The following is a 24,055-nucleotide window of genomic DNA, read 5'->3' as shown; positions in this document are numbered from 1 at the left end:
GGAGAACGTGTGGTCTGGAAGATCGGACCATGAGTAATCCAGTGGCTTGTCTGTGAGTGACACAGTTGACTGGACAGTATGTGATCCGGAGAGATTTATTTTTGTGTAAGATAACCCCAGCGATAATTCCCGGTATCAGGGATGCCGGACTATTAATAATCGCTGCTTATCAGTGTGTTCAGCTAATGTGTAGTCGGTGATCAGTATTATTATGTCGATCCATTTCTTTTTCTGAGAGTGGGTGTGTCCAGACACCGGCTTATCGGGATGGTCACCTAGCAGGAAGTGTGTTTCAAAATCATTCACCAGCATAGTCTCACTTCCAATCTGGTCCCCCAGAGTCTCGGCTACATTGCAGGCACCCATTCTGAATCCTTGTTCAGCTCCAGTATAAATCACTCTAAACCAGTTATTCATCGTTTACTTCAGGTGGAAAATTAAATCGGATACGGAAGGTACTCAATAGGTTCTTACCATGCAGCCCATCGAGGGCAGATGATCGTGACACGGGATGCAAGGGACCAATGCTGGGTCGAATTGAGAGCAATGTCCCTCTAGAATATGGTGTGGCCTCAGCGGAAGAGGAGCAAATTCAGCCCAGAGACAGTGACGTAAGAGACACTGGGCAGGACCCTGGAACTGGCACAAGTCAGGCGACTGCCTGTCAGCACGGAAGCTCATTAAACACGGAATTGTCAAGTGCCCAACAGGGAGTGGGTGAGTGAAATATAAGCATGATAGTGTCACAGAATGTGACAGGGGGAAGGGAAAATGCGTTGCCTTTTTGAAGGCTTGTTCAAAGAAAAGGGAGAATGTGTGCGTTAGGGTCAAGTGGTTTAGTTAGGCACGCGTTAACCCACTGCAGGAAATGTACTACATGCTCTGAGGATTTCCTAGATGTGTATTGGAGGAAATGCAGCTGTCCAGATAAGAGAGTATTTCCGGGATATGAATTAAGGGAAACGTATTCGCCAAATGGAGAGAGCATCTCTTGTACGCGAGCATCATTGACAGCCTCAACAGCCATCCTCAATTGAAACAACTGAACTGGGTGGGATGGGGGTGTGTCTGTTTTTCGCTAAATTGGTCCTTCCGGTAAGGCAAAGCCCAAAACGTTGTTGGGTAGGTTTTAAGGTCTGTGACACGGACGTGAAAGGAAAACGAACCCAAGTGCAGGACTCCGACGCAGAGGTAGGATTAAGAGGCAGAATCTCCGTAACGAGTGTAGAATCGGGACCAGGCTGTGTCAGGACCTGGGAGACTTGGTTTACGGAGAGATATGGGGTTGAAGACGTGGAGCAAGTTTCCTCTCTCTCTGAGAGTCGACTAACAATCTGGCAAGAGCTAAGCGGAGCTGTCGGTGTCTTATCCTCCAGTGGCTTATGGACAGCAGGTGCTGGTGATTGACAGAAATAGGGAAAGATTGGGAATCAAGTCTGGAGATTAAGGATCAATTAAGGACGACAGGGAAAAGGTGGTGTATGCCAGCCAGAACCATGACAAAGTCAGTGTTTGAAATTAGTCCAAAATCCGTGCTTGGTGCTGAACACGGGTCAATATTGAGTTTCGAGACATGATTGGTTTACTGAGAGGTGTGAGAGCCGTGGAGATGAGGAATATCGGAGTTCATGTGTACATTATCTTATTATATTCACAGAGCTCGAGTTTACAATTTCTGACCTCCTGGCACAGGGGGGTGAATATCAACTCTACCAACTGACAAAGTTCTACTGGCACAGACTCCAACACGCAATTGAAGAAAAAGTTGAAAGACTTGGTTGGATGTTGACAAAGGAGGGACATTTCAGTAGAGAAGAAAATGAGGTGAGCGTATTTTGTGTATTGTCCCCTACTGCTGGTACCGGAGGGAGTGATCAGTATTAATCTCCTGCACGTCCAGGAGTTCGAAATGGCAGTCTAGACTTTGTTCTCTAGTTGTCTCCAGCAGTTCTGTTTTCAACTGTTAACGTGGGGAATACTGGGATCTGCAGGTTCAGCGTCACATATCCCTTCACACCTACTGCATTTGTCAGTGTGATGTAAGTGCAGTGGTTCCATATCTGGACTGCTGATCATGCAGTCAGTCTAAATGTAATATAACATAGAAAACATAGAATACCTACAACACAATACAGGCCCTTCGGCTCACAATGTTGTGCCGAACATGCCCCTACCTTACAAATGACTAGGCTTACGTTTCGCCCTCTATTTTACTAAGCTCCAAGTACCTATCTAAAAGTCTCTTAAAATACCCTATAGAATCCGCCTCCACCATCGTTGCTGGCAGCCCATTCCACGCAGTCACCACTCTCTGAGTAAAAAATCGACGCCGACATCTCCTCTGTACCTACTCCCTAGCACCTTGAAGTTTTGTCCTCTTGTCCTTTTAAGCACTGGGAAAAAGCCTCTGACAATCCACATGATAAATGCCTCTCATCATCTTGTACACCTCCATCAGGTCATCTCTCATGCTCCTTCGCTCCAAGAAGAAACGGCCGATTTCACTAAACCTATTCTCAGAGGGCATGCCCCCCAATCCAGGCAAAATCCTTGTAAATCTCCTCTGCACACTTTCTATGGCTTCCACATACTTCTTGTAGTTAGGCAACCAGTAGTGAGCACGGTACTCCAAGTGGGGTCTGATCGGGGTCCTATATCGCTACAACATTACCCCTCAGCTCCTAAATACAAAACCACGATTGATGAAGACCAATACGCCCTACGCCTTCTTTACCACAGTGTAAATATGCGCAGCTGCTTTGAACGTCCTATGGACTCGGACCCCAAGGTCCCTCAGAACCTCCACACTGCCTAGAGTCTTACCATTAATACTATATTCTGCCATCATATTTGTCCTACCAAAATGAACCACTTTACACCTATCTGGGTTGAACTCCATCTGCCACTTCTCAGCCCAGTTTTGCATCCTACCAATGCTCCGCTGTAAACTCTGATAGCCCTCCACACTATCCGCAACACTTCCAGCCTTTGTGTCATCAGCAAACGTACTAACCCATCCCTCCACTTCCTCATCCAGGTCATTTATTAAACTCACGATGAGTAAGGGTCCCAGAACAGATTCCTGAGGCAGTGCACTGGCGACCGACAGACAAGAGGCACTCCACATTGCTCTGTGTCCACAGAGCAATGACCCTTGGATCCCTCCTTACTTTCTCAATAAGCCTGGCATGGGGTACCACATCAAATGCCTCGCTGAAATCCATATACACTACTTCTGCTGCTCTTCCTTCATCAACGTATTTAGTCACATCCTCAAAAAATTCAATCAGGCTCGTAAGGCACGACATGACCTTGACAAAGCCATACTTACTATTGCTAATCATAATATATCTCTCCAAATGTAAATAAATCTGCCTCTCAGGATCTTCTTCATCAGCTTATCAACCACTGACGTAAACCTCACTGGTCTATAATTTCCTGGGCTGTCTCTTCTCGTTTTCTTGAATAAAGGAACTACATCCGCAACCCGCCAATCCCCAGGAGCCTCTCCCGTTCCCACTTATTTTTCTCCCGTGGACCCGGTGTGACTACCTATCTATAACTCCTTTTTCTCACCTCCTCGTCGAGCTGCATCTCCAGTTCCATAACTCGGGCCCTGACGAGTTGCAGCTCGACACATCGGGTGCAGATATGGCCGTCCGGGAGTCTCGGAGACACCAGGACTTCCCGCATTTGAAATCGAGCACAGAGAACACGCCTCACACACATATTACTTTCTTTCCCGCAATTAGCACAAGTTGACCTATCTCGGCGCTGTACAGCCTAAGCCCGTTCTAGACGAAGCCTTACCACTCTACTAACTCCCACTCCACTGCCCGCTCTGAACGCTGCCCGCTGGGTATGGCGGTCTTCGTTTTAATCCTTTCGTGGTCTACTTTGATGAGCTCTGGGAATGAACTTAATTCACTTCACAGCTTTGTGATTTAGTACTTACAAACTTTTCCCGCTCTACTGGCCGACGTCACGTGCCTGTGCAGTCTTGCCTCTCTTTTACTCCGAGTCGTAAAACTGCCTCGCTCCGAAATCCTTAGCCGTTCACCCGCAGCTTCTCGCTCCGAATTGATGGACAAGTAAATTAATCACGTAGCATCTACTGCAGGGTATCGGTAAATCCTTATTCTTACACAATAGTTATTTAGAATTTCCTTCAGTTACGTTCCCAGGTTAATGACTGAACCCAAGGAAGATGAGGCAGTAGCTGGTGACTGCATCAGCTCAGAAGCTACCGCGACCATGAACAGATATTTTCCTTCACATTTTCCATGTCTGTCTCTCTGCTGCAGAGTTAATTCATTGTATTCCTTTTACAGAAGGTCACTGAAATGACAGAGAAGGGAAACCGGACAGAGGGGTCCAGACTTTTCCTCAGTTTGGTGATGGACAAAGGCTCCCAGGCCCGGAGGTCGATGTGGGAATCCTTTGTGACGTGGAGGACTGAGCTACCGAAGTTGGACAGAATACTGAGGGAAATACAGGAGTTCGGTATGTTAAAAACACTCACTGAACACAAAGGCACATTGAAATAAACAATGTTAATTATTTTGGCAACACACACGAAATGCTGGTGGAACGCAGCAGGCCAGGCAACATCTGTAGGAAGAAGTACAGTCGACGTTTCGGGTCGAAACCCTTCGCCAGGACTGAGAGAAGAGATACGAAGAGATTTGAAAGTGGGAGTGGGAGGGGTAGATCCGAAATGTTAGGAAAGACAGGACGGGGAAGGATGAAGCCAAGAGCTGAAAAGTTGGTTGGCAAAACGGATACACAACTGGAGAAGGGAAAGGATCATAGGACGGGAGTCCAAGGGTTGAAATAAAGGGGGAGGGGAGCACTAGAGGGAGATAGAGAAAAGGCAAGGAGTGATTGTGAGAGGGGCAGAGAGAGATAAAGGGGGAGGGGGGTGTGGATAATAAATAAATAAATAAATAAATAAATAAAATGGGGTAAGAAGGGGAGGGCTTTAACAGAAGTTAGAGAAGTCAATGTTTATGCCATCAGTTTGGAGGCTACCCAGACAGAGTATAAGGTGTTGTTCCTCCAACCTGAGTGTGGCTTAATCTTGACAGTAGAGGAGGACATGGATAGACATATCAGAATGGGAATGGGACGTGGAATTAAAATGTGTGGCCACTGGGAAATCCTACATCCTCTGGCGGACAGACCGTAGGAGTTCAGCGAAACGGTCTCCCAGTCTGTGTAGGGTCTCACCAATATAAAGAAAGCCACACCGGGAGCACCGGAAGCAGTATATCACACCAGCCGACTCACAGGTGAAGTGTCGACTCACCTGGAAGTATTTTCTGGGGCCCTGAATGGTGGAGAGGGAGGAAGTGTAAGGGCAGGTGTAGCACTTGTTCCGCTTACAAGAATAAGTTCCAGGAGTGAGATCGGTGGGAAGGGATGGGGCGGGGGGCGATTGCGGGCGAATGGACAAATGGACAAGGGAGTCGCGTAGAGGGCAATCCCTGCAGAAAGCAGAAAGTGGGGGGGGGAGGGAAAGATGTGCTTTGTAGTGGGATCCCGTTGGATGTGGCGGAAGTTACGGAAAATTATATGTTGGATCCGGATGCCGGTGGGGTGGTACGTGAGGACAATGGAAACCCTATCCGGAGTGTGGTGGCGGGAGGATGGGGTGAGAACAGATGTGCGGGAAATGGGAGCGATGCGTTTGAGAGCAGAGTTGATGGTGGAGGAAGGGAAGCCCTTTTCTTTAAAAAAAGGAAGACATCTCCTTCATCCTGGAATGGAAAAAACCTCATCCTGAGAGCAGATGCGGAGGAGACGGAGGAATTGTGAGAAGGGGATGGCTTTTTTGAAGAGATCGGGTGGGAAAAGCATTTGTCCTGATACCTGTGAGAGTCCAGAGATGGAGACATAAAGGCCATGAAAGGGGAGGGAGGTGTTGGAAATGGACCCGGTAATTTGAGGGCGGTGTGAAAGTTGGAGGCAAAATTAATGAAGTCAACGAACTCAGCATGCGTGCAGGAGGCAGAGCCAATGCAGTCTTCGATGTAGCGAAGGAAAAGTGGGGGACGCATACCAGTATAGGCTTGGAACATGGACTGTTCCACAAAGCGAACAAACAGGCAGGCATAGCTGGGACCCGTGTAGCTGTCTATGCTGCACCTGTAGTTTGCAAAAAGTGGGAGGAGGCAAAGGAGAAATTAATAAGAGTAAGGATTAATTCCGCCAGACGGAGGACAGTGGTGTTAGAAGGTAACTGGTTAGGTCTGGAATCCAAAAAGAAGCGGAGAGCTTTGAGACCTTATTTTATTTTAGACCTTAATTATTTTAGGTCTGATTTCATGGATTTTTAAAAAATTTAAACAGGTCCTGATCGACAGGTGTACATGAACATTGCCCCGGTGTTATCAGAGTTACCCACTGAACTGATAGGTGAGTGATGAAATGCCACAACTCAAATAGCAGACTGTGACACGACAGAACCGCTGTATCAAAATTCACCATTAATCATTCTCTGATCTCTCGAATTCAAGTAACAATTCATAGAATCTCTCGTTGCAGCCTGACTATTATAAAATGTATTTTTCTATTAATCCAGTTGGTTCTGCAGACGGCTTCAGTCTAGGTTCAAATGCTCTGGGAATGCCCAAACACTCCTGGCGGGCTCCTGATACACTGTATCATCCAGTCCAGGCGACATTTCTATTTTCAGACCTTTCAGATACCGAAGCACCTTCTCCTTTGCAATAGCACTGAAGACTGAATTCTCTCCGGTCATATTCTTTATATTTTGTAATTTTCTAGTGACTCTCTGCGTGAAAAAAAATCTTTCCCCTGACATCTCCTCTGTATCTACCTCCAAGCACCTTAAAATTATGCCCTTTCGTGCTGGCCTTTTCATCCTTGGGGAAAAAATGTCTATGACTATCCACACAATCATTAGCTTGTACACCTCTATGAAGTTACCGCTGATCCTCCGTCGCTCCAAGGAGAAAAGGACGAGTTCACTCAACCTATTCTCATAAGGCATGCTCCCTAATCCAGGAAACATCCTTGTAATTCTCTTCTGCACCATATCTATGGTTTCCACGTCCTTATCTTAGTGAGGTGAACAGAACTGAGTACAGTACACCAAGATGGGTCTGACCAGGGTCCTATATAGCTACATTACCTCCCGGACATTAAACCCAAACCCACAATTGATGGGGGCCAATGATGAGAACCACAGTGTGAACCTGCGTAACACCTTTGGGTGTCCTATGGACTCGGACCCCAAGATCCTCTAATCCTTCACACTCCGAAGAATCTTACCATTAACCCTTTATCCTGCCATCATATTTGACCTACCAAAATGAGCACTCTTACACTTATCTGGATTGAACTCCATCTGCCACTTCGCACCCCATTTATGCATCGATCAATGTCGCGTTGTAAACTCTAACAGCACTCCACACTATCCAAAACACCCACAACCTTTGTGTCATCAGCAAATTTACTAACCCATCCCTCCACTTACTCATCCGAGAAATTTATAAACATCACGAAGAGTAGGGCTCCCAGAACTGATCCCTGAGGCACACCAATTGTCACCGGCTTCCATGCAGAATATGTTCCGCCTTCTACCACTCTTTTTCTTCTGTGAGCTAGCCAGTTCCGCATCCACAAAGCATTGTCCCCTTGGATCCCATGTCTCCTTACTTTCCTGGTAAGCCTTGGATGGGGTACCTTCTGAAATACCTTGCGAAAATCCATATACACTGCATCTGCGGCTCTACCATCATTAATGTGCTTAGTCACATCCTCAAAATACTAATTCAGACTCGTAACGCACGACCTGCCTTATACAAAGCCATGCTGACTATTCCTAATCATATTAAGCCTCTCCAAATGTTCATAAATCCTTCCTCTCAGGATCTTCTCCATCAACATACCAACCACTGAAGTAAGACGCACTGGCCTATAAGTTTCAGAGCTATCTCTGTTCCCTTTTTTGAATAAGGGAACAGCATCCACAACCCTCCCGTCCTTCCGAAACTCGCACGTCGTCATTGATGATGCAAGAATCCTTACCTGAGGCTCAGCAATCTCCTCCCTCGCTTCCAATAGTAGACTGGGTTACATCCCGTCCGGTCCCGATTGACTTATCCAACTTGATGCTTTGCAAAAGCTCCAGTACATCCCCTTTCTGAATACAGTGAAAACCCGTTATAAATGATTGTTTAGGTCCATAAAATGTCATCGGGGTCGCGCTAAAACAGCGTTGTTCTTACTATAGAAATTAAAACACAAAATAAATTTAGTAAAGGTTTTTAATGCACAAAACAGCAAAGAAAAACATTGAAGAATATTAGTAATAATCATTTACAGTTTATTTCTTTAATAAGTGATCAAGTGTTCCTTGCTTGCACGTAGCTTGTCGCTGGCTGCGAATTTCTCCTGACACTAACTCTTGTGAGATCCTGTGACGGCGTTTAAACCGGTCTAGTCATCTATTGCTAGCTTTGAATTGTGAAGTTCCTCCGTTGATCTGCTTGTCAAATCTGGACTTGAGATTTCAGAATAGGACCAGAATTTAGAAGACCTTCTGAGCGGGCCTGAACGAATCACTCGTACAAGGAGTCAGCGAGGCTGAAATCTGCGGCAGTCTTCAGGCGTTTGGCTTTTATTCTTGTTTCTTCTTCAACTTTGCAAAGCGACGCGCGTAACTTTTCTTTGTGAAATTTCCAACCACGAAGGGTTGATTCCGGTTACCCGAGGTGCAACTTGAGTTTGACTTTTAGTCTTGATTGCGTCAAGTGCGTGAAGCTTATCTTTCACAGAAAATGATCTTCTTGTTCTGGCAGTTTGTTCCATTTTGAGCAAAAATAGGTCCAATGACTCACACAAAATGCTGTTGGAAAGCAGCAGGCGAGGCAGCATCTGGTCGGGACACTTCGTCAGGACTAACCGAGAAAAGGGACAGCAAGAGATCTGAAAGTGGGAGGGGTAGGGGAGACCCGAAACGATAGGAGAAGACAGGAGGTGGAGGGGTGAAGCCAAGAGCTTGGAAGTTGACTGGCAAAAGGGATACAAGGCTGGACAAGAGGGAGTATGGATTGACATGGGTGGAAATAGAGTCAGATGATACATCGCGTTGTATCCGAATTCGCGTTGTCGAGGCACGTAAAATCGTAGTTTCACTGTATTTATATTCTCAAACTTTTCAGTGCCCTGGAAGTTATCCCAACAATCGTCAAGATCCTTTTACGTAGTGAATACTGAAGCACAGTATTCATTAAATACCTCCGCTATTTCCTCCGGTTCCGGACGTACTTTTCCATTCACACTTGATTGGTCCTATTCTCTCACGTCTTATCCTCTTGCTCTTCACATATTTTTTGAATGCCTTGGGATTTTTCTTAATCCTTTCCGCCAGGGCATTCTCATGGTCCCTTCTGGCTCTCCTAATTTCATTCTTAAGCTCTTTCCTGCAAGCCTTATAATCTTCTAGATTCACATTATTACCTGTTTTTGAACCTTTCGTAAGGTCTTCTTTTATTGAACAGATTTACAACAGCCTTTGTACACCACGGATCTTGTACCCTATCATCCTTTTCATTTCTCATTGGAACGTACTGTATCTACTCAGAAACCCCACGCAAATATCCCCTGAACATTTGCCCCATTTCTTCCGTACGTTTCCCTGAGAACATCCCTTTCCAATTTATGTTTCCAAGTTCCTGCCTGAAAGCCCCGTACCCCGTTTCCTCTTATCCTGATTAAACGTTTCCCTAACTTGTCCATTCCTATCCCTCTCCAAAGCTATGGTGAAGAAGATAGAATTGTGATCACTGAGAAACCTGTCACCTGACTAGGTTCATTTCCCAATACCAGATCAAATACAGCCTCTTCTCCTGTAGGCTTAGCTGCATATCGTGTCAAGAAACCTTCCGGAACACACCTAACAAACTCTACCCCATCTAAATCTCTCACTCTCGGGAGATGGTAATCAGTATTTGGGAAATTAAAATCTCCTACCACAACAACCCTGTTGTACTATTGGGTGGTCTACAAGTGCACCCAGTAGAATTATTGACCCCTTCGCATTCTTAACTTCCACCCACAGAGACTCCGTAGACAACCCCTCCATGTCATCTTCCTTTTCTGCAGCCGTGCCAACAGCGCCACGCCACCGCCTCTTTTGCCTCCCTCCCTATCCTTATTGAAACATCTAAAATCTGGCACTTGAAGTAGCCATTCAAGTATCTGTAATGGCCACCACATAGCTCCAAGTGCTGATCCACGCTGTAAGTTTGTCCGCTTTATTCATGATACTCCTCCCATTAAAAGAGACACATCTTAAACCATCAGACTGAGCGCGTCCATTCTCTATCATCTGCCTATCCTCCCGTTCACAGTGTCTCCCAAGCTTTCTCTGTTTGTGAACCAAGCTCCCTTTCCTCCGTATATTCTGTTCTGTTCCCACCAACAACCCCCCCCCCCCGCCTCACCCCGCAACGTTCACAAAAATATTGCTTAAACTACAACTGAAGAAAGACACCACACTTTACCTTAAGTACAAGCCGGCTCCACTTTTAGAGTTGGACTCCTCCAAATTCAACTGTGACTAATCCACTGTTACAGATAGGACAATACATAACAACTCTATGGCTATAATATTACAGAATCAACAAGCAAAAACAACGTCTTAAAATAGATATAGCCATTCTAAGTACACATAATTCTTAGATATCAATTAATGGAAAACATCAGAAATATGCTGAATAAAAGGGGAATTGAAAGACAGTGGAACACGAACAAGATGTTCATTGTCCCGATAGTAATATCGACAACTTGTCGCATCACAAAAGCAATACGCATTAGGATTTAACAATTAGTTCCACACATGTATATCTTCCTTAAGCCACAATAGTATAGACCACGAAGCCCGCACCTCAGGATTTAACAGTTTGGACTGCGAAAAATAGAAATAATAAGTTATTTATAAAGCACCTCATTTTGACGATGTAGTTCAATTTGCATTTCAATGTTATACAGTGCAGTGCAAATTCGACAATAAAAGACAACATAATGGCAGTGTTAAGAAAAGTTCAATGAAAAAAATAGTTTAGCGTTGGTGTTCAAAAGAAACAACCAGAGTCTGCAGCCACTTACACATTACTTACGAAAGTCTTAGTCTCCATAGTTATGTACATGCGTCTAAGACTTTTGCACAGTACTGTAGTTCTAAGTGCTGTACTTTATAGTTTAGGACCTAGTTAAAAAAACCCTAACCTGACAATGATGCTTTGTACCTTGTAGTCTGCTAGCACTATATGAACTTATCTATTTGGATCGCATGCAGGAAAGTTTTCCATTGTACCTCGGTACATGTAAAAATAATCGACCAATTTACCGATTTATCATTGTCAATAGTTCAGAGCCTCTTGGTAACCTGAGACTTCATACTGGGGTTGGGAGTGGGGATACGTAGGCGGAAGCATTCTATCCGACAGCAGATGGACAAAGGCTAGTTATTGGTACTTAAAACTAGTCGCTTCGGTCAGCCATGATTGGCCGCTCATCCAGAAGAAGGTAAACTCTGATCTCCGCTGCCTTGCAACTTTACCCTCACGGGGAAGACTTTGGGAATTAACCCAGTGGAAGAATCTGGAGCTGGAGCCCCTAAGGCAGCCTTAGGTTGTTTTCAGCTCAGACTGGCAACGACTGTGGTGCTTCTGGTGCCGAATTGTATTGGGCTCTGCTGTCCCTTTGGGTTCATCAGATGCATGGAGAGAGAGAACTTGCTACAGAGGCAACAGTTTGCTCTCCATATCATAGTGTCCTGGCTTGCGTATGTAATCAGCGGACGCAATATCGTAGAGACAGAAATATGGGAAGAGGGGGTGGGGTGGCCCTGTTGGTGAGGAATGAGATTCAGTCCTTAGCAAGAGGTGACTTGGGAACAGGGGAAGTAGAGTCTGTGTGGATTGAGCTGAAGAACAGTAAGGGTAAAAAGACCCTAATGAGTGCTGTGTACAGGCCCCCAAACAGTAGCGTGGATATTGGGTACAAGTTGATTAAGGAGTTAACATTGGCATGTGCTAAAGTTAATGCAGTCGTTATGGGAGATTTCAACTTGCAGGTGAAATGGGAGAATCAGGTAGGTGCTGGACCCCAGGATAGGGATTTTGTGGAGTGTCTAAGGGATGTATTCTTGGAACAGCTTGTGCTTGAGCCAACCAGGACTATTTTGGACTTGGTGATGTGTAATGAACAGGAATTGATAAGTGATCTTGAAGTAAAGGAGCCATTAGAAAGTAGTGATCATAACATGATAAGTTTTTATCTACAATTTGACAGGGATAAGGGCAGATCAGAGGTGTCAGTGTTGCAATTAAATAAAGGAGACTACGGAGCCATGAGGGAAGAGCTGGCCAAAGTTAAATGGACGGTTGTCCTGGCAGGAAAGACAAGTGGATCAGCAGTGGCAGATATTCTTGGGGATAATACAAAAGATGCAAAAGCAGTTCACTCCAATGAGAAGGAAGGATTCAAAAAGGGGGAAGGGGCCACAGTGGTTGACAAAGGAAGTCAGAGATTGTATAGCATTAAAGAAAAAGAAGTATGACAGGGCTAAGATGAGTGGGAATACAGATGATTGGGAAAGTTTTAAGGAACAGCAGATCTTAACTAAAAAAGCAATACGGAGAGGTATGAGCTCAGTCTAGCCAGGAATATAAAAGGGGATAGCAAAAGCTTTTTTAGCTATGTGAAGAGAAAGAAGATAGTTAAGAACAATGTTGGCCCCTTGAAGAATGAATTGGGAGAAATTGTTATGGGAAACAGGGAAATGGCAACAGAATTTAATGCGTACTTTAGATCTGTCTTCACCAGGGAGGACACAAGCAATCTCCCAGATGTATGGTTGGGCCAGTGACATAAGATATCAGAGGAATTGAGACAGATTGACATTAGGAAAGAAACTGTCATGAGTAGACTGGTAGGACTGAAGGTTAATAAGTCCCCGGGTCCAGATGGTCTGCATCCGAGGGTTCTAAAAGAGGTGGCTCAGGAAATTGCGGATGCATTGGTAATCATTTTCCAATGCTCCTTAGATTCAGGATCAGTTCCTGAAGATTGGAGAGGGGCTAATGTTATCCCACTTTTCAAGAATGGAGGGAAGGAGAAAACGGAGAACTATCGCCCTGTTAGCCTAACGTCAGTCGTGGGGAAGATGTTTGAGTCCATTTTTAAGGACGAAATAGTGGCACATGATGGCAGAAATAGGATTAGGCCGAGCCAGCATGGATTTACCAAGGGCAAATCATGCTTGACTAATCTGTTGGAGTTTTTTGAGGGTGTAACAAGGATGTTAGACGATGGTAAGCCAGTGAATGTAGTGTACCTAGATTTTCAGAAGGCATTCGATAAGGTGCCACATAGGAGATTGGTGAGTAAAATCAGAGCTTATGGCATTGGGGCAGGGTTTCAACATGGATAGGAAACTGGTTGGCAGATAGAAAGCAAAGGGTAGCAGTGAATGGGTGTTTCTCGGACTGGATGGAGGTGACTAGTGGGGTACCACAGGGCTCTGTATTGGGACCACAGCTCTTTACGATTTATGTCAACGATTTCGATGAGGGCATTGAAAACTATATCAGCAGGTGTGCTGACAATACTAAACTGGGTGGCAGTGTGATATGCGAAGAGGACGTTAGGAGAATACAGGGAGACTTGGATAGGCTGGGTGAGTGGGCAGAAACTTGGCAGATGTCATTCAATGAGAATAAATGTGAAGTTATCCACTTTGGAAGCAGGAACAAGAGGGCAGAGTATTGTCTGAACGGTGTAGAGTTAGGTAAGGGAGAAATGCGAACAGACCTAGGAGTCCTAGTTCACCAGTCAATGAAGGTGAATGAGCAAGTGCAACAGGCAGTGAAGAGGGCAAATGGAATGTTGGCCTTTGTTACAAGGGGAATTGAGTACAAGAGCAAGGATGTCCTTTTGCCTTTGTACAGGGCCCTGGTGAGACCACACCTGGAATATTGTGTACAGTTTTGGTCTCCAGGTTTAAGGAAGGACATTCTGGCAATTGAGGAAGTGCAGCGTGGATTCACTAGGTTGGTTCCTGGGATGGCAGGGCTGTCTTACACAGAGAGTTTGGCGAGATTGGGCTTGTACACACTGGAATTCAGGAGATTGAGAGGGAATCTGATTGAAACGTTTAAGATAATTAAAGGGTTTCATAGGATTGAGGCAGGAAATATGTTCCAGATGTTGGGAGAGTCCAGTACCAGAGGGCCTGGATTGGGAATAAGAGGTCAGTTATTTAAAACAGTGTTGAGGAAGTGCTTCTTCTCCCAGAGAGTTGTGGAGGTGTGGAATGCACTGCCTCGGAAGACGGTGGAGGCCAATTCTCTGGATGCTTTCAAGAAGGAGCTAGATAGACATCTGATGGATAGGGGAATCAAGGGATATGGGGACAAGGCAGGGACTGGGTATTGATAGTGAATGAGCAGCCATGATCTCAGAACGGCGGTGCAGACTCGAGGGGCCGAATGGTCTACTTCTGCACCAATTGTCTATTGTCTATAATATCCATGGTCAACTCTGACAGACAGAAGACTCATAATACAGCGCCCCACATCCGCTCTGCCAGACTGATGAGTAACAGCTCCCTAGACTTTACCGCCTTCCCCCAGAAACACGATGTTCATCACTGAGACGCTTGTGATCTTTCAATTGACAGAGATACCGTCTTTCCACCGCTCCTCAGTCTTTGAAACTGAAAACAGCCCATTTTCGTTCTTGTCATTCCAATAGGTTATAGATACAAAACTTCACTGTTTTTCTATCCACGGTTGCTGCCCGAATTCATGCATATTCCGCTCCTGTTTTCATACAAAAACTGTGGACCTGTGACTTCCCAGAGTGCAGATTTGCCAGAATGCAGAGTGCTCTGCTATTCATAGTTCCACACCAGAAGAATATTACCAGCTTCTGTTAATGATGCAAACAGTCCTTTAAATATAGTGAAATGTTCTAACGGGAGAACAGTCAGGCTTGCAATAGGATACCGGGGGAATGTTCACCTTCACAAGTAATAGGTACCAGAACATGAGGACTGGGAATGTTCTGGGATATTCATCGCTGTTAATTCAGGTGTCTGTGAACAACATTTTACTTTCTGTCCTGATATCCAAAGAGCCTTTAATTAATTCATGTAATTTCAAACAATAAATACTAAAATGCAGTTATAATGTTCTTTGTCATATGAGCCATTTAACATTTTGACAATGTTCTCATTTCCCGTGAAAGATGTTCAGCAGAAACACAAAGAGACTCTACGGGCACAAACTGAAAAATTGAGAGTCAACACGATCCTGATGACTGAGAAGGTGAAGGTTTTCCAGTTGGTTGATCGATACGCTGAGCTCACGGTCATTTCTACTGTTCGAGATCGGAGACTGGTGGAGCATGAGCTGTTGGCAAGAGGCAGAGACCACGAGCAGTGGAGAGAGAAACATCTCCGCAGAGAGCTGGAAAAAATCCGGACTGATCATCTATTTCAGAGCAGTTATTCACATGGCTTATGGGACAGAATTAAAAGATTCATCACACGGTCAACTTCGGGCTGTTCGGCAGCAGTGGCCGGAGTCCCGGGGATCGGGAAAACAACGATGGTACAAAAGATTGTTTATGACTGGGCCACGGGGAAAATATATCAGCAATTCCAGTTTGTGTTCAGTTTCAAATTCCGGGATTTAAACTCCATTAACTGTAGAATAAACCTAAGGGAACTGATTCTTGATCAGTATCCTTACTTTGGGAAATTCCTGAGAGAGGTCTGGAAGAACCCAGAGGGATTGCTCTTTATATTCGATGGTTTGGATGAATTCAAGCAAAGAATCGATTTTGCTGACAGTCGGAGAGATACAGAGCCCAGGCACCAGTGCCCAGATCCCGAGTGGTGGTGTGAAGTGTCTGACATTGTGTACAGTTTAATCCAGGGCAAGCTGCTCCCAGGGTGTTCAGTCCTGGTGACCACACGTCCCACTGCGTTACATTTATTAGAAAAGGCAGAGATCAGTATCTGTGCTGAAATCCTGGGATTTGTTGGTAAGGAACGGAAGGAATATTTCATTCGGCATTTTGAAGATGAGACGGTTGCAGCTGCTGTTTTCAAACACGTGAAGGAGAACGAGATCCTGTACACCATGAGCTACAACCCCTCCTACTGCTGGATCCTCGCTCTGGCATTAGGACCCTTCTTCACACAAAGAGACAGGGACCCACAGCGGGTTCCCAAGACCATCACCCAACTGTACTCCTACTACATTTACAACATCCTGAAAAACCACGGCCGTGAGATTGAGAACCCGCGTGATGTGTTACTCAGGGTTGGTCAGATGGCCTTCAGAGGAGTGTCCCAGAAGAAGATTGTGTTTACAGATGGTGATTTAATCAACTACAATCTGCAGCCTTCCCAGTTCCTGTCCGGGTTCCTGATGGAGCTTTTGGAGAGAGAGGATTCTGCCCAGTGTGTGGTGTACACATTCCCACACCTCACCATCCAAGAGTTTGTAGCTGCAGTCGCACAATTCCTGAATCCACATCCCGGGGATATCCTGAAATTCCTCACTGAAGCCCACAATACAATAGATGGGCGATTGGAGGTATTTCTCCGTTTTGTTGCTGGACTCTCCAGCCCAATGACAGCTCGGGGCCTGGAGGAGTTTCTGGGTCCATTTCCTCATCAAACAACCTGCCGGGTGATTGATTGGGTGAAAGAGGAGGTTAAACGCCAGATTGGAAACATGAGGAGTGAAGCCGGTAATAGGAGCCTCCTGAACACATTGCACTACCTGTTTGAGTCTCAGAATTGTAGACTGGCCCAGGCCGCACTGGGATCTGTGGAAACACTTTCATTCCGTGGAATGAGACTGACCCCGATTGATTGTGCGGTCCTGTCTCATGTCATCAAACTCTGTGAAACAATAAAACAGCTCAAACTGGAGTACTGCCTGATTCAGTGTGAAGGGATCCAGCGGCTGGGACCCGGGCTGCACAAATGCCAGGACCTGAGGTAATTTGTTTTTAACTCTCACTCTGAGCAGCGGAACTGTTCCGTTGTTTTGTTTCAATGTAAAGGAATTTTTGTAAAAGTCTAGTAACTCAGATTGTGAAGAATTGTGAAAAATGCCCAGGGGTGCGGTCGGTATTCCTCAAGGACGAGAGGGTTCGGTGATTCCTTGTGAAGGGATGTTGGAGACTTCATCAGATCGGGGAACAACGTCCAGTGGTTTAATGGTAGAAGATCACAGGAACGGCCGTGTTTCTCTCTGCCTGTGAAAAGTCCATTCATAATGTTCCTTCTCACTGTTACTGACACCCAGAACGACAGGCTGCAGCAGGCGGGTCAAAGCTTCACACCCCGTTCCCGTTGAGGGACAAGAGACCTTCAGCAGACTGTCTGAGTCAGAGGGAGACTCCTTCATCTGTGAGATTCCCTCTCCCTGCCCTTCGCTGTGGGTTGCTATTTCCATCAGTCCACCCGTGTAACTGTTCTCACAACAAAACACCCAGATCTCATGGGCGCATTTCTTTTCTCCAGATTGTGGGGCTTCAATTAGACCAACTCGTCCGTGCGATCTATATCTGTCTCCTTGTGTTGTGGATTCATGTTTTCCACATAATGGATCTCTCTACCTCATCCACCTTCCTCCTGATTGGATCTGTTCACCTTATTTTCCTACCTCCTGTGGAATCACTTTCTATCCTACTTCCTTCTGTGGGATCTCTATTCCCCCTCCCCCTATCTCCTGTGGTATCTCTCTTCCCCATCCACTTCCCATCTTTGAGGACCTCTTCCGCAATTTCCCATGGACATTTTCCAAAACACATCTCCTCCTTACCATGAAACTTTCTCCCACCCTTCAGCTATGGCCCTTGCTACCCTCTCAAGTCACTAGCACTTTTCTAACCATCGTGAAATGGGACAAAATTTGGGGACATTACAGTGTAACACTGATGGACTGAATCATTGACGTTCGTTGAACACCCCGGAGTTGGTCAGTGAGGGACATTGACAGTGATGGGAACTCCGATTGGTGATTTAATGAAGGTTTTAATGTTTCCTGTAATATCCGCGTGACAGAATTTCCTCAGACCCATAGTTCGAATCACTTTGTTCATCCAATTATCTGTTTGTGTTTAGACTTGGAGATAATAAACTGGGAGATTCAGGAGTGAAACTGGTGTCAGCAGCTCTGACGAACCCAGAGTGTAAAATACAGAAACTGTGGTAAGTACCAGACTGTGGGAGATTGTGCCGACAGTCACTGGGTGTCTGACACCAAACATTAATGTGATCAGTAAATGTATTATTGATAAACACTGGGATTTTGTATCTCCTCTCTCTACATCCTTCACCCTCACTCTCCCATATCTATATAGCCCGATGGGAGTTCGGGGAGCTGGGTTAAGCACAATAGGCAGCGATTCAAACAGAGAGAGGAGAAATGGGCTAAAAATTCTATATCTGAATGCACGGAAAAAAGGCGGATGAGCTTGAAGCCCAGGTGCGAATGGGTAACTATGATGTTGTTGGGATAAAGGATATATGGCTGCAGGGAGATCAGACCTTGGATATGAATGTACAAGGGTATATGTGCTAAGGTAGGGACAGAAATGTGGGAAGACGGGGTGGGGTAGACCTGTTGGTGAAGAATGAGATTCTGTCCTTTGCAAGGGGGGACATAGGGTCAGGAGAAGTAGAGTCTGTGGATAGAACTGAGGAACAGTAAGGGCAAAAGGACCCAAATGGGTGTTGTCTACAGGCCACCAAACTGTAGCATGGATATTGGGTGCAAGTTGAATAGGGAGTTAACATTGGCACGTGGCAAAGGTAATGTAGCAGTAGTTATGGGGGATTTCAACATGCAGGTGAACTGGGAGAATCAGGTTGGTGCTGGACCACAGGATAGGGAGTATGTAGAGTGCCTACGGGATGCATTCTTGGAACAGTTTGTACGAGAGCCGACTAAGGACAGGACTATTCTGGATTTAGTGTTATTTAATGAACAGGATTTGATAAGCGATCTTGAAGTAAAGGAGCCATTAGGAGGTAGTGATCACAGCATGATAAGCTTTTATCTGCAGTTTGAGAAGGATAAGGGCCAATCGGAGGTCTCAGTGTTGCAGATGAACAGGGGAAACTATGGAGCCATGAGGGAGGAGCTGGCCAAAGTTGACTGGACGGATAGCCTAGCAGAAAAGGTACAAAATCAGTTCATCCCCCAGAGAAGGAAGGATTCAAAGGGGGGAAAGGAGCCACAGTGGTTGACAAAGGAAGTCAGAGATTGTAACCAGGATGATAGACAAATGAGATCAGTGGATGTAGTGTACCTTGATTTTCAGAAGGCATTTGATAAGGTCCCACATAGGAGATTGGTGGGTAAAATCAAAGCTCATGGCATTGGGGGGAAGACATTGCCATGGATAGAAAACTGATTGGCAGATAGAAAGCAAAGGCTAGCGGTGAATGGGTGTTTCTCGGAATGGCAGGTGGTGACTAGTGGGGTGCCACAGGGCTCGGTATTGGGACCACAGCTGTTTACAATTTATGTCAACGATTTAGATCAAGGCATTGAGAATAACATCAGCAAGTTTGCTGCTGATACTAAGCTGGATGGAAGTGTGACGTGATGAGGATGTTAGGAGAATTCAGGGTGACTTGGATAGGTTGGGTGAATGGGTAGATACTTGGCAGATGAAGAGGATTTGATAAGGGATATTGAAGTAAAGGAGCCATTAGGAGGTAGTGATCACAATATGATACGTTTTTATCTGCAATTTGAGAAGGTTAAGGGCAGCTCGGAGGTGTCAGTGTTGCAGTTGAACAGGGGAAACTATGGAGCCATGAGGGAGGAGCTGGCCAAAGTTGACTGGACGGATAGCCTAGCAGAAAAGACAGTGGAAGAGCAATGGCAGGTATTCTTGGGAATAATGCACAAGGTACAAAATCAGTTCATCCCCCAGAGAAGGAAGGATTCAAAGGGGGGAAAGGAGCCACAGTGGTTAACAAAGGAAGTCAGAGATTGCATAGCATAAAAAAAAGAAGTATGACAGAGCTAAGGTGAGTGGTTTTTAAGGAATAACAGAAATTAACTAAAAGATAATACGGGGAGAAAAAATGAGGTACGAACGCAAGCCAGCCAGGAATATAAAGGAAGATAGCAAAAGCTTTTATCGGTATGTGAAGAGAAAGAAGATAGTTAAGAACAATGTTGGGCCTTTGAAGAATGAATTGGGTGAAATTGTTATGGGAAACAGAGAAATGGCAGAAGAATTTAATGAGTACTTTAGATCTGTTTTCACTAAGGAAGACACAAGCAATCTCCCAGATGTATGGATGGGCCAAGGACATAGGCTAACAGAGGAAATGAAGCAGATTGACATTGGGAAGGAAACGGTGATGAGAAGACTGATGGGACTGAAGGCTGACAAATCCCCAGGTCCAGATGGTCTGCATCCTAGGGTACTAAAGGAGGTGGCCCTGGAAATTGCGGATGCATTGGCAATCATCTCCCAATGTTCTTTAGATTCAGGATCAGTTCCTCAGGATTGGAGAATGGCTAATGTTATCCCACTTATTAAGAAAGGAGGGAGGGAGAAAAGAGAGAACTATCGACCTGTCAGCCTGACATTGGTGGTGGGGAAGATGCGAGAGTCCATTATTAAGAACGATATAGTGGCATATCTAGATAGTAGTGATAGGATTGGGCCGAGCCAGCATGGATTTACCAAGGGTAAATCATGCTTGACTAATCTTTTGGAGTTTTTCGAGGATGTAACCAGGAAGTTAGATGGGGGAGATCCAGTGGATGTAGTGTACCTCGATTTTCAGAAGGCATTTGATAAGGTCCCACATAGGAGATTGGTGGGTAAAATCAAAGCTCAGGGCATCGGGGGGAAGACATTGATATGGATAGAAAACTGGCAGATAGAAAGCAAAGGGTAGAGGTGAATGGGTGTTTCTCGGAATGGCAGGTGGTGACTAGTGGGGTGCCACAGGGCTCAGTATTGGGACCACAGCTGTTTATAATTTACGTCAACGATTTGGATGAAGGCATTGAAAATAACATGAGCAAATTTGCTGATAATACTAAGCTGGGTGGCAGTGCGACATGTGATGAGAATGTTAGGAGAATTCAGAGTGACTTGGATAGGCTGGATGAGTGGGTAGATACTTGGCAGATGATGTTTAGTGTGAATAAGTGTGAGGTTATCTACTTTGGGATTAAGAATAGGAAGGCAGATTATTATCTGAACTGTGTAGAGTTAGGTAAGGGAGAAATACAAAGAAATCTAGGAGTCCTTGTTCATCAGTCACTGAAGGTGAATGAGCAAGTGCAGCAGGCAGTGAAGAAGGCTAGTGGAATGTTGGCCTTTATTACAAAGGGAATTGTGTACAAGAGCAAGGAAATCCTCTTGCATTTGTACAGAGCCCTGGTCAAACCACACCTGGAATATTGTGTACAGTTTTGGTCTCCAGGTTTAAGGAAGGACATCCTGACTGTTGAGGAAGTGCAGCGTAGATTCACGAGATTAATTCCTGGGATGTCTGGACTGTCTTACGCAGAGAGGTTACAGAGACTGGGCTTTTTCACGCTGGAATTAAGGAGATTGAGAGGGGATCTGATTGAAACATATAAGATTATTAAGGGATTGGATATGATAGAGGCAGGAAATATGTTCCAGATGCTGGGAGAGTCCTGTACTAAAGGGCATGGTTTGAGAATAAGGGGTAGGTAATTTCGGACAGAGTTATGGAAAAACCTCTTCTCCCAGAGAGTTGTGGGGATCTGGAATGCACTGCCTCGGAAGGTAGTGGAGGACAATTCTCTGGATGCTTTCAAGAAGGAGCTCGATAGGTATCTTATGGATAGGGTAATCAAGGGTTATGGGGACAAGGCAGGGACCGGGTATTGATGGTAGTTGATCAGCCATGATCTCAAAATGGCGGTGGAGGCTCGAAGGGCCGAATGGTCTACTTCTGCACCTATTGTCTATTGTCTATCTCCAGGCTGGACTATGTCGGTCTTACAGATTCTGGTGCCAAAGATCTCGCCTCCGCTCTCAGTACAAACCCATCACTGGCGGAGCTGAACCTGAGTGGTAATGAACTGGGAGATTCAGGAGTGAAACTGGTGTCTGCGGCTCTGAGGGACCCAGAGTGTGAAATGCAGGAACTGTGGTAAGTACCAGATTTGGGAAGATTGTGTTCACAGTCACTGGGTGTCTGACACTAAACATTAACGTGATGAGTAATTGTGGGACTCTTAAACAGTGGGGATTTGAACCGTCTCCTGTCTCACTGCGTCCTTTACGCTCATTCTCATTTCCAGTCTGAACAGTGTCGGTCTCACAGATTCTGGGGCCGAGGATCTCGCTTCCGATCTCAGTACAAACCCATCACTGACGGTGCTGAGCCTGGCATCAAACTCGCTCACAGACCGATCTATCCCCGCTCTCCGGCGCCTCATACTGACCCTCTCGTGTTTGGAGTGGATCCGGTGAGTGTTTATGTTAATGTTCAATGTGATTAAAATATCAGCGGATCTGCGGGTTTTCTGTTGATATTTACCTGTAGCTGTTGTTGAAACATTAACCCCAGCCCCCTGATACGACACTATTGTGTAATCCATTTATTCCTCCATCTGTTTCAGCCTGGCTGGGAATCAATTCAGTGAGACCGGGAAGAAGGAATTGCGATCTCTGAAGGAACCCAGACCCGGACTGAAAGTGGATCTATGAATATCGGCATGTTTGAAAATCTCAGACCTCTGTGACGTCAGCGATGGATCCGCAGTGACGTAATTCCGTCTCACGTCCAGAGTCGCTGTTTCCGGCGTAGTCCGGGTTGAGAGCTCCGCCAGCTGTGACACCGAGAATTACACAGACAGGAAGACACCGTGGGTGGGGCTGTTCCCGGGATGGGATTATTCCAGGAGAGAATTTTTTTTTTCAGTTTGGGATGACGATGCATTCGGCAGTCCGGCCGATATAATGATGTTAAATTAACAGACTCCTCGGCAGTGACCCTGGATCTGCAAAGATCTCGGACACGGCCCTTAAGTGTGACTTTATAATCATTGGTGAGAAATGGGACTGTTTCTTCAAACTGTCACTCGTTGTCGCCGATTGTGTGTAACCGTGAGTGAATCGCGAACAGTGTATTTATTCCTGCACGTCAGCAGCTCACATATTGTTTCATTTACTATTGTCATGATTAAATCAGTAAACCGCTGCAATTTCCTGTCTTGGTATCTGACTTGAGTGTCATTAGAGGAGAAACAGTGGCCTGGGGTTACTGCTGCCCCCCCGCACACGATGGACTGCAATAATGGGTCTCAGCTGCTTACTCTGGTACAGTGGTGTCTCAGCTTCCAGGCTGAGGGATGTCAGTCGAATAGTACCTTGTCCCCAGGTCCTCTTCACTCTCCCATCCCCATCCAGGCTGACCACCACTTCCTCGCACCCCAGATACGCGCACTATCCTGATCCCGATCTAAATCCCCGAAGGATCACGAGGTACCCGAGTCACCCCAACCACAAACTGTTTCAGATGCTACCATACTGGAAGCGGTACCGCAGCATAAAAACCAGGACTAACAGGGTCCGGGCAACTTCCTCTACCAGGCTATCAGACTAATTTATTCGCGCTGATACAATTGTACTTCTGTGTTATTTTGTCTGTCCTCTTGTACATACCATTTACTACAAATGACTATAAGTTGCGCATTGCGTACTTAGACGGAGAGTTAAAGTAAGGATATTTACTCCTCGTGTGTGTGAGATATGTAAGTAAAAAGTCAGAGAAACATAGAACATAGAAGCACTACATCACAGTACAGGCTCTTCGGCCCACAAAACTGTGCCGAACATGTCCTTACCTGAGAAATTACCTAGGGTTACCCATTCCCCTCTATTTTTCTGATCTCCATGTACCCGTCCAGGAGGGTCTTAAAAGACTCTATCATATTCGCCTCCACTACTGTCGCCGGCAGCCTATACCACGCACTTG

At 45.6% G+C, this 24,055-nt stretch overlaps 1 protein-coding gene across 1 annotated transcript; it reads left to right on the top strand.

Annotated features, from left to right (window-relative positions):
* The first annotated feature begins 437 nt into the window (after positions 1-437).
* On the top strand, positions 438-23,221 carry LOC132390496 (NACHT, LRR and PYD domains-containing protein 3-like). The gene is made up of 9 exons (XM_059963111.1): positions 438-717; positions 1,658-1,824; positions 4,332-4,503; positions 6,352-6,417; positions 15,286-17,053; positions 18,185-18,271; positions 22,055-22,225; positions 22,377-22,544; positions 22,698-23,221. The coding sequence occupies exons 1-9, from the start codon at positions 525-527 to the stop codon at positions 22,783-22,785; spliced, it is 2,880 nt and encodes a 959-aa protein (XP_059819094.1). The 5' UTR covers positions 438-524; the 3' UTR covers positions 22,786-23,221.
* The last annotated feature ends 834 nt before the right edge of the window (positions 23,222-24,055 follow it).

The sequence above is a fragment of the Hypanus sabinus genome, unplaced genomic scaffold (assembly GCF_030144855.1).
Source record: "Hypanus sabinus isolate sHypSab1 unplaced genomic scaffold, sHypSab1.hap1 scaffold_93, whole genome shotgun sequence".
In the NCBI taxonomy this organism is placed as follows: domain Eukaryota; kingdom Metazoa; phylum Chordata; class Chondrichthyes; order Myliobatiformes; family Dasyatidae; genus Hypanus; species Hypanus sabinus.
Note: the sequence above shows the minus strand (reverse complement) of the source record. Positions and strands in the feature narration are given on the sequence as shown.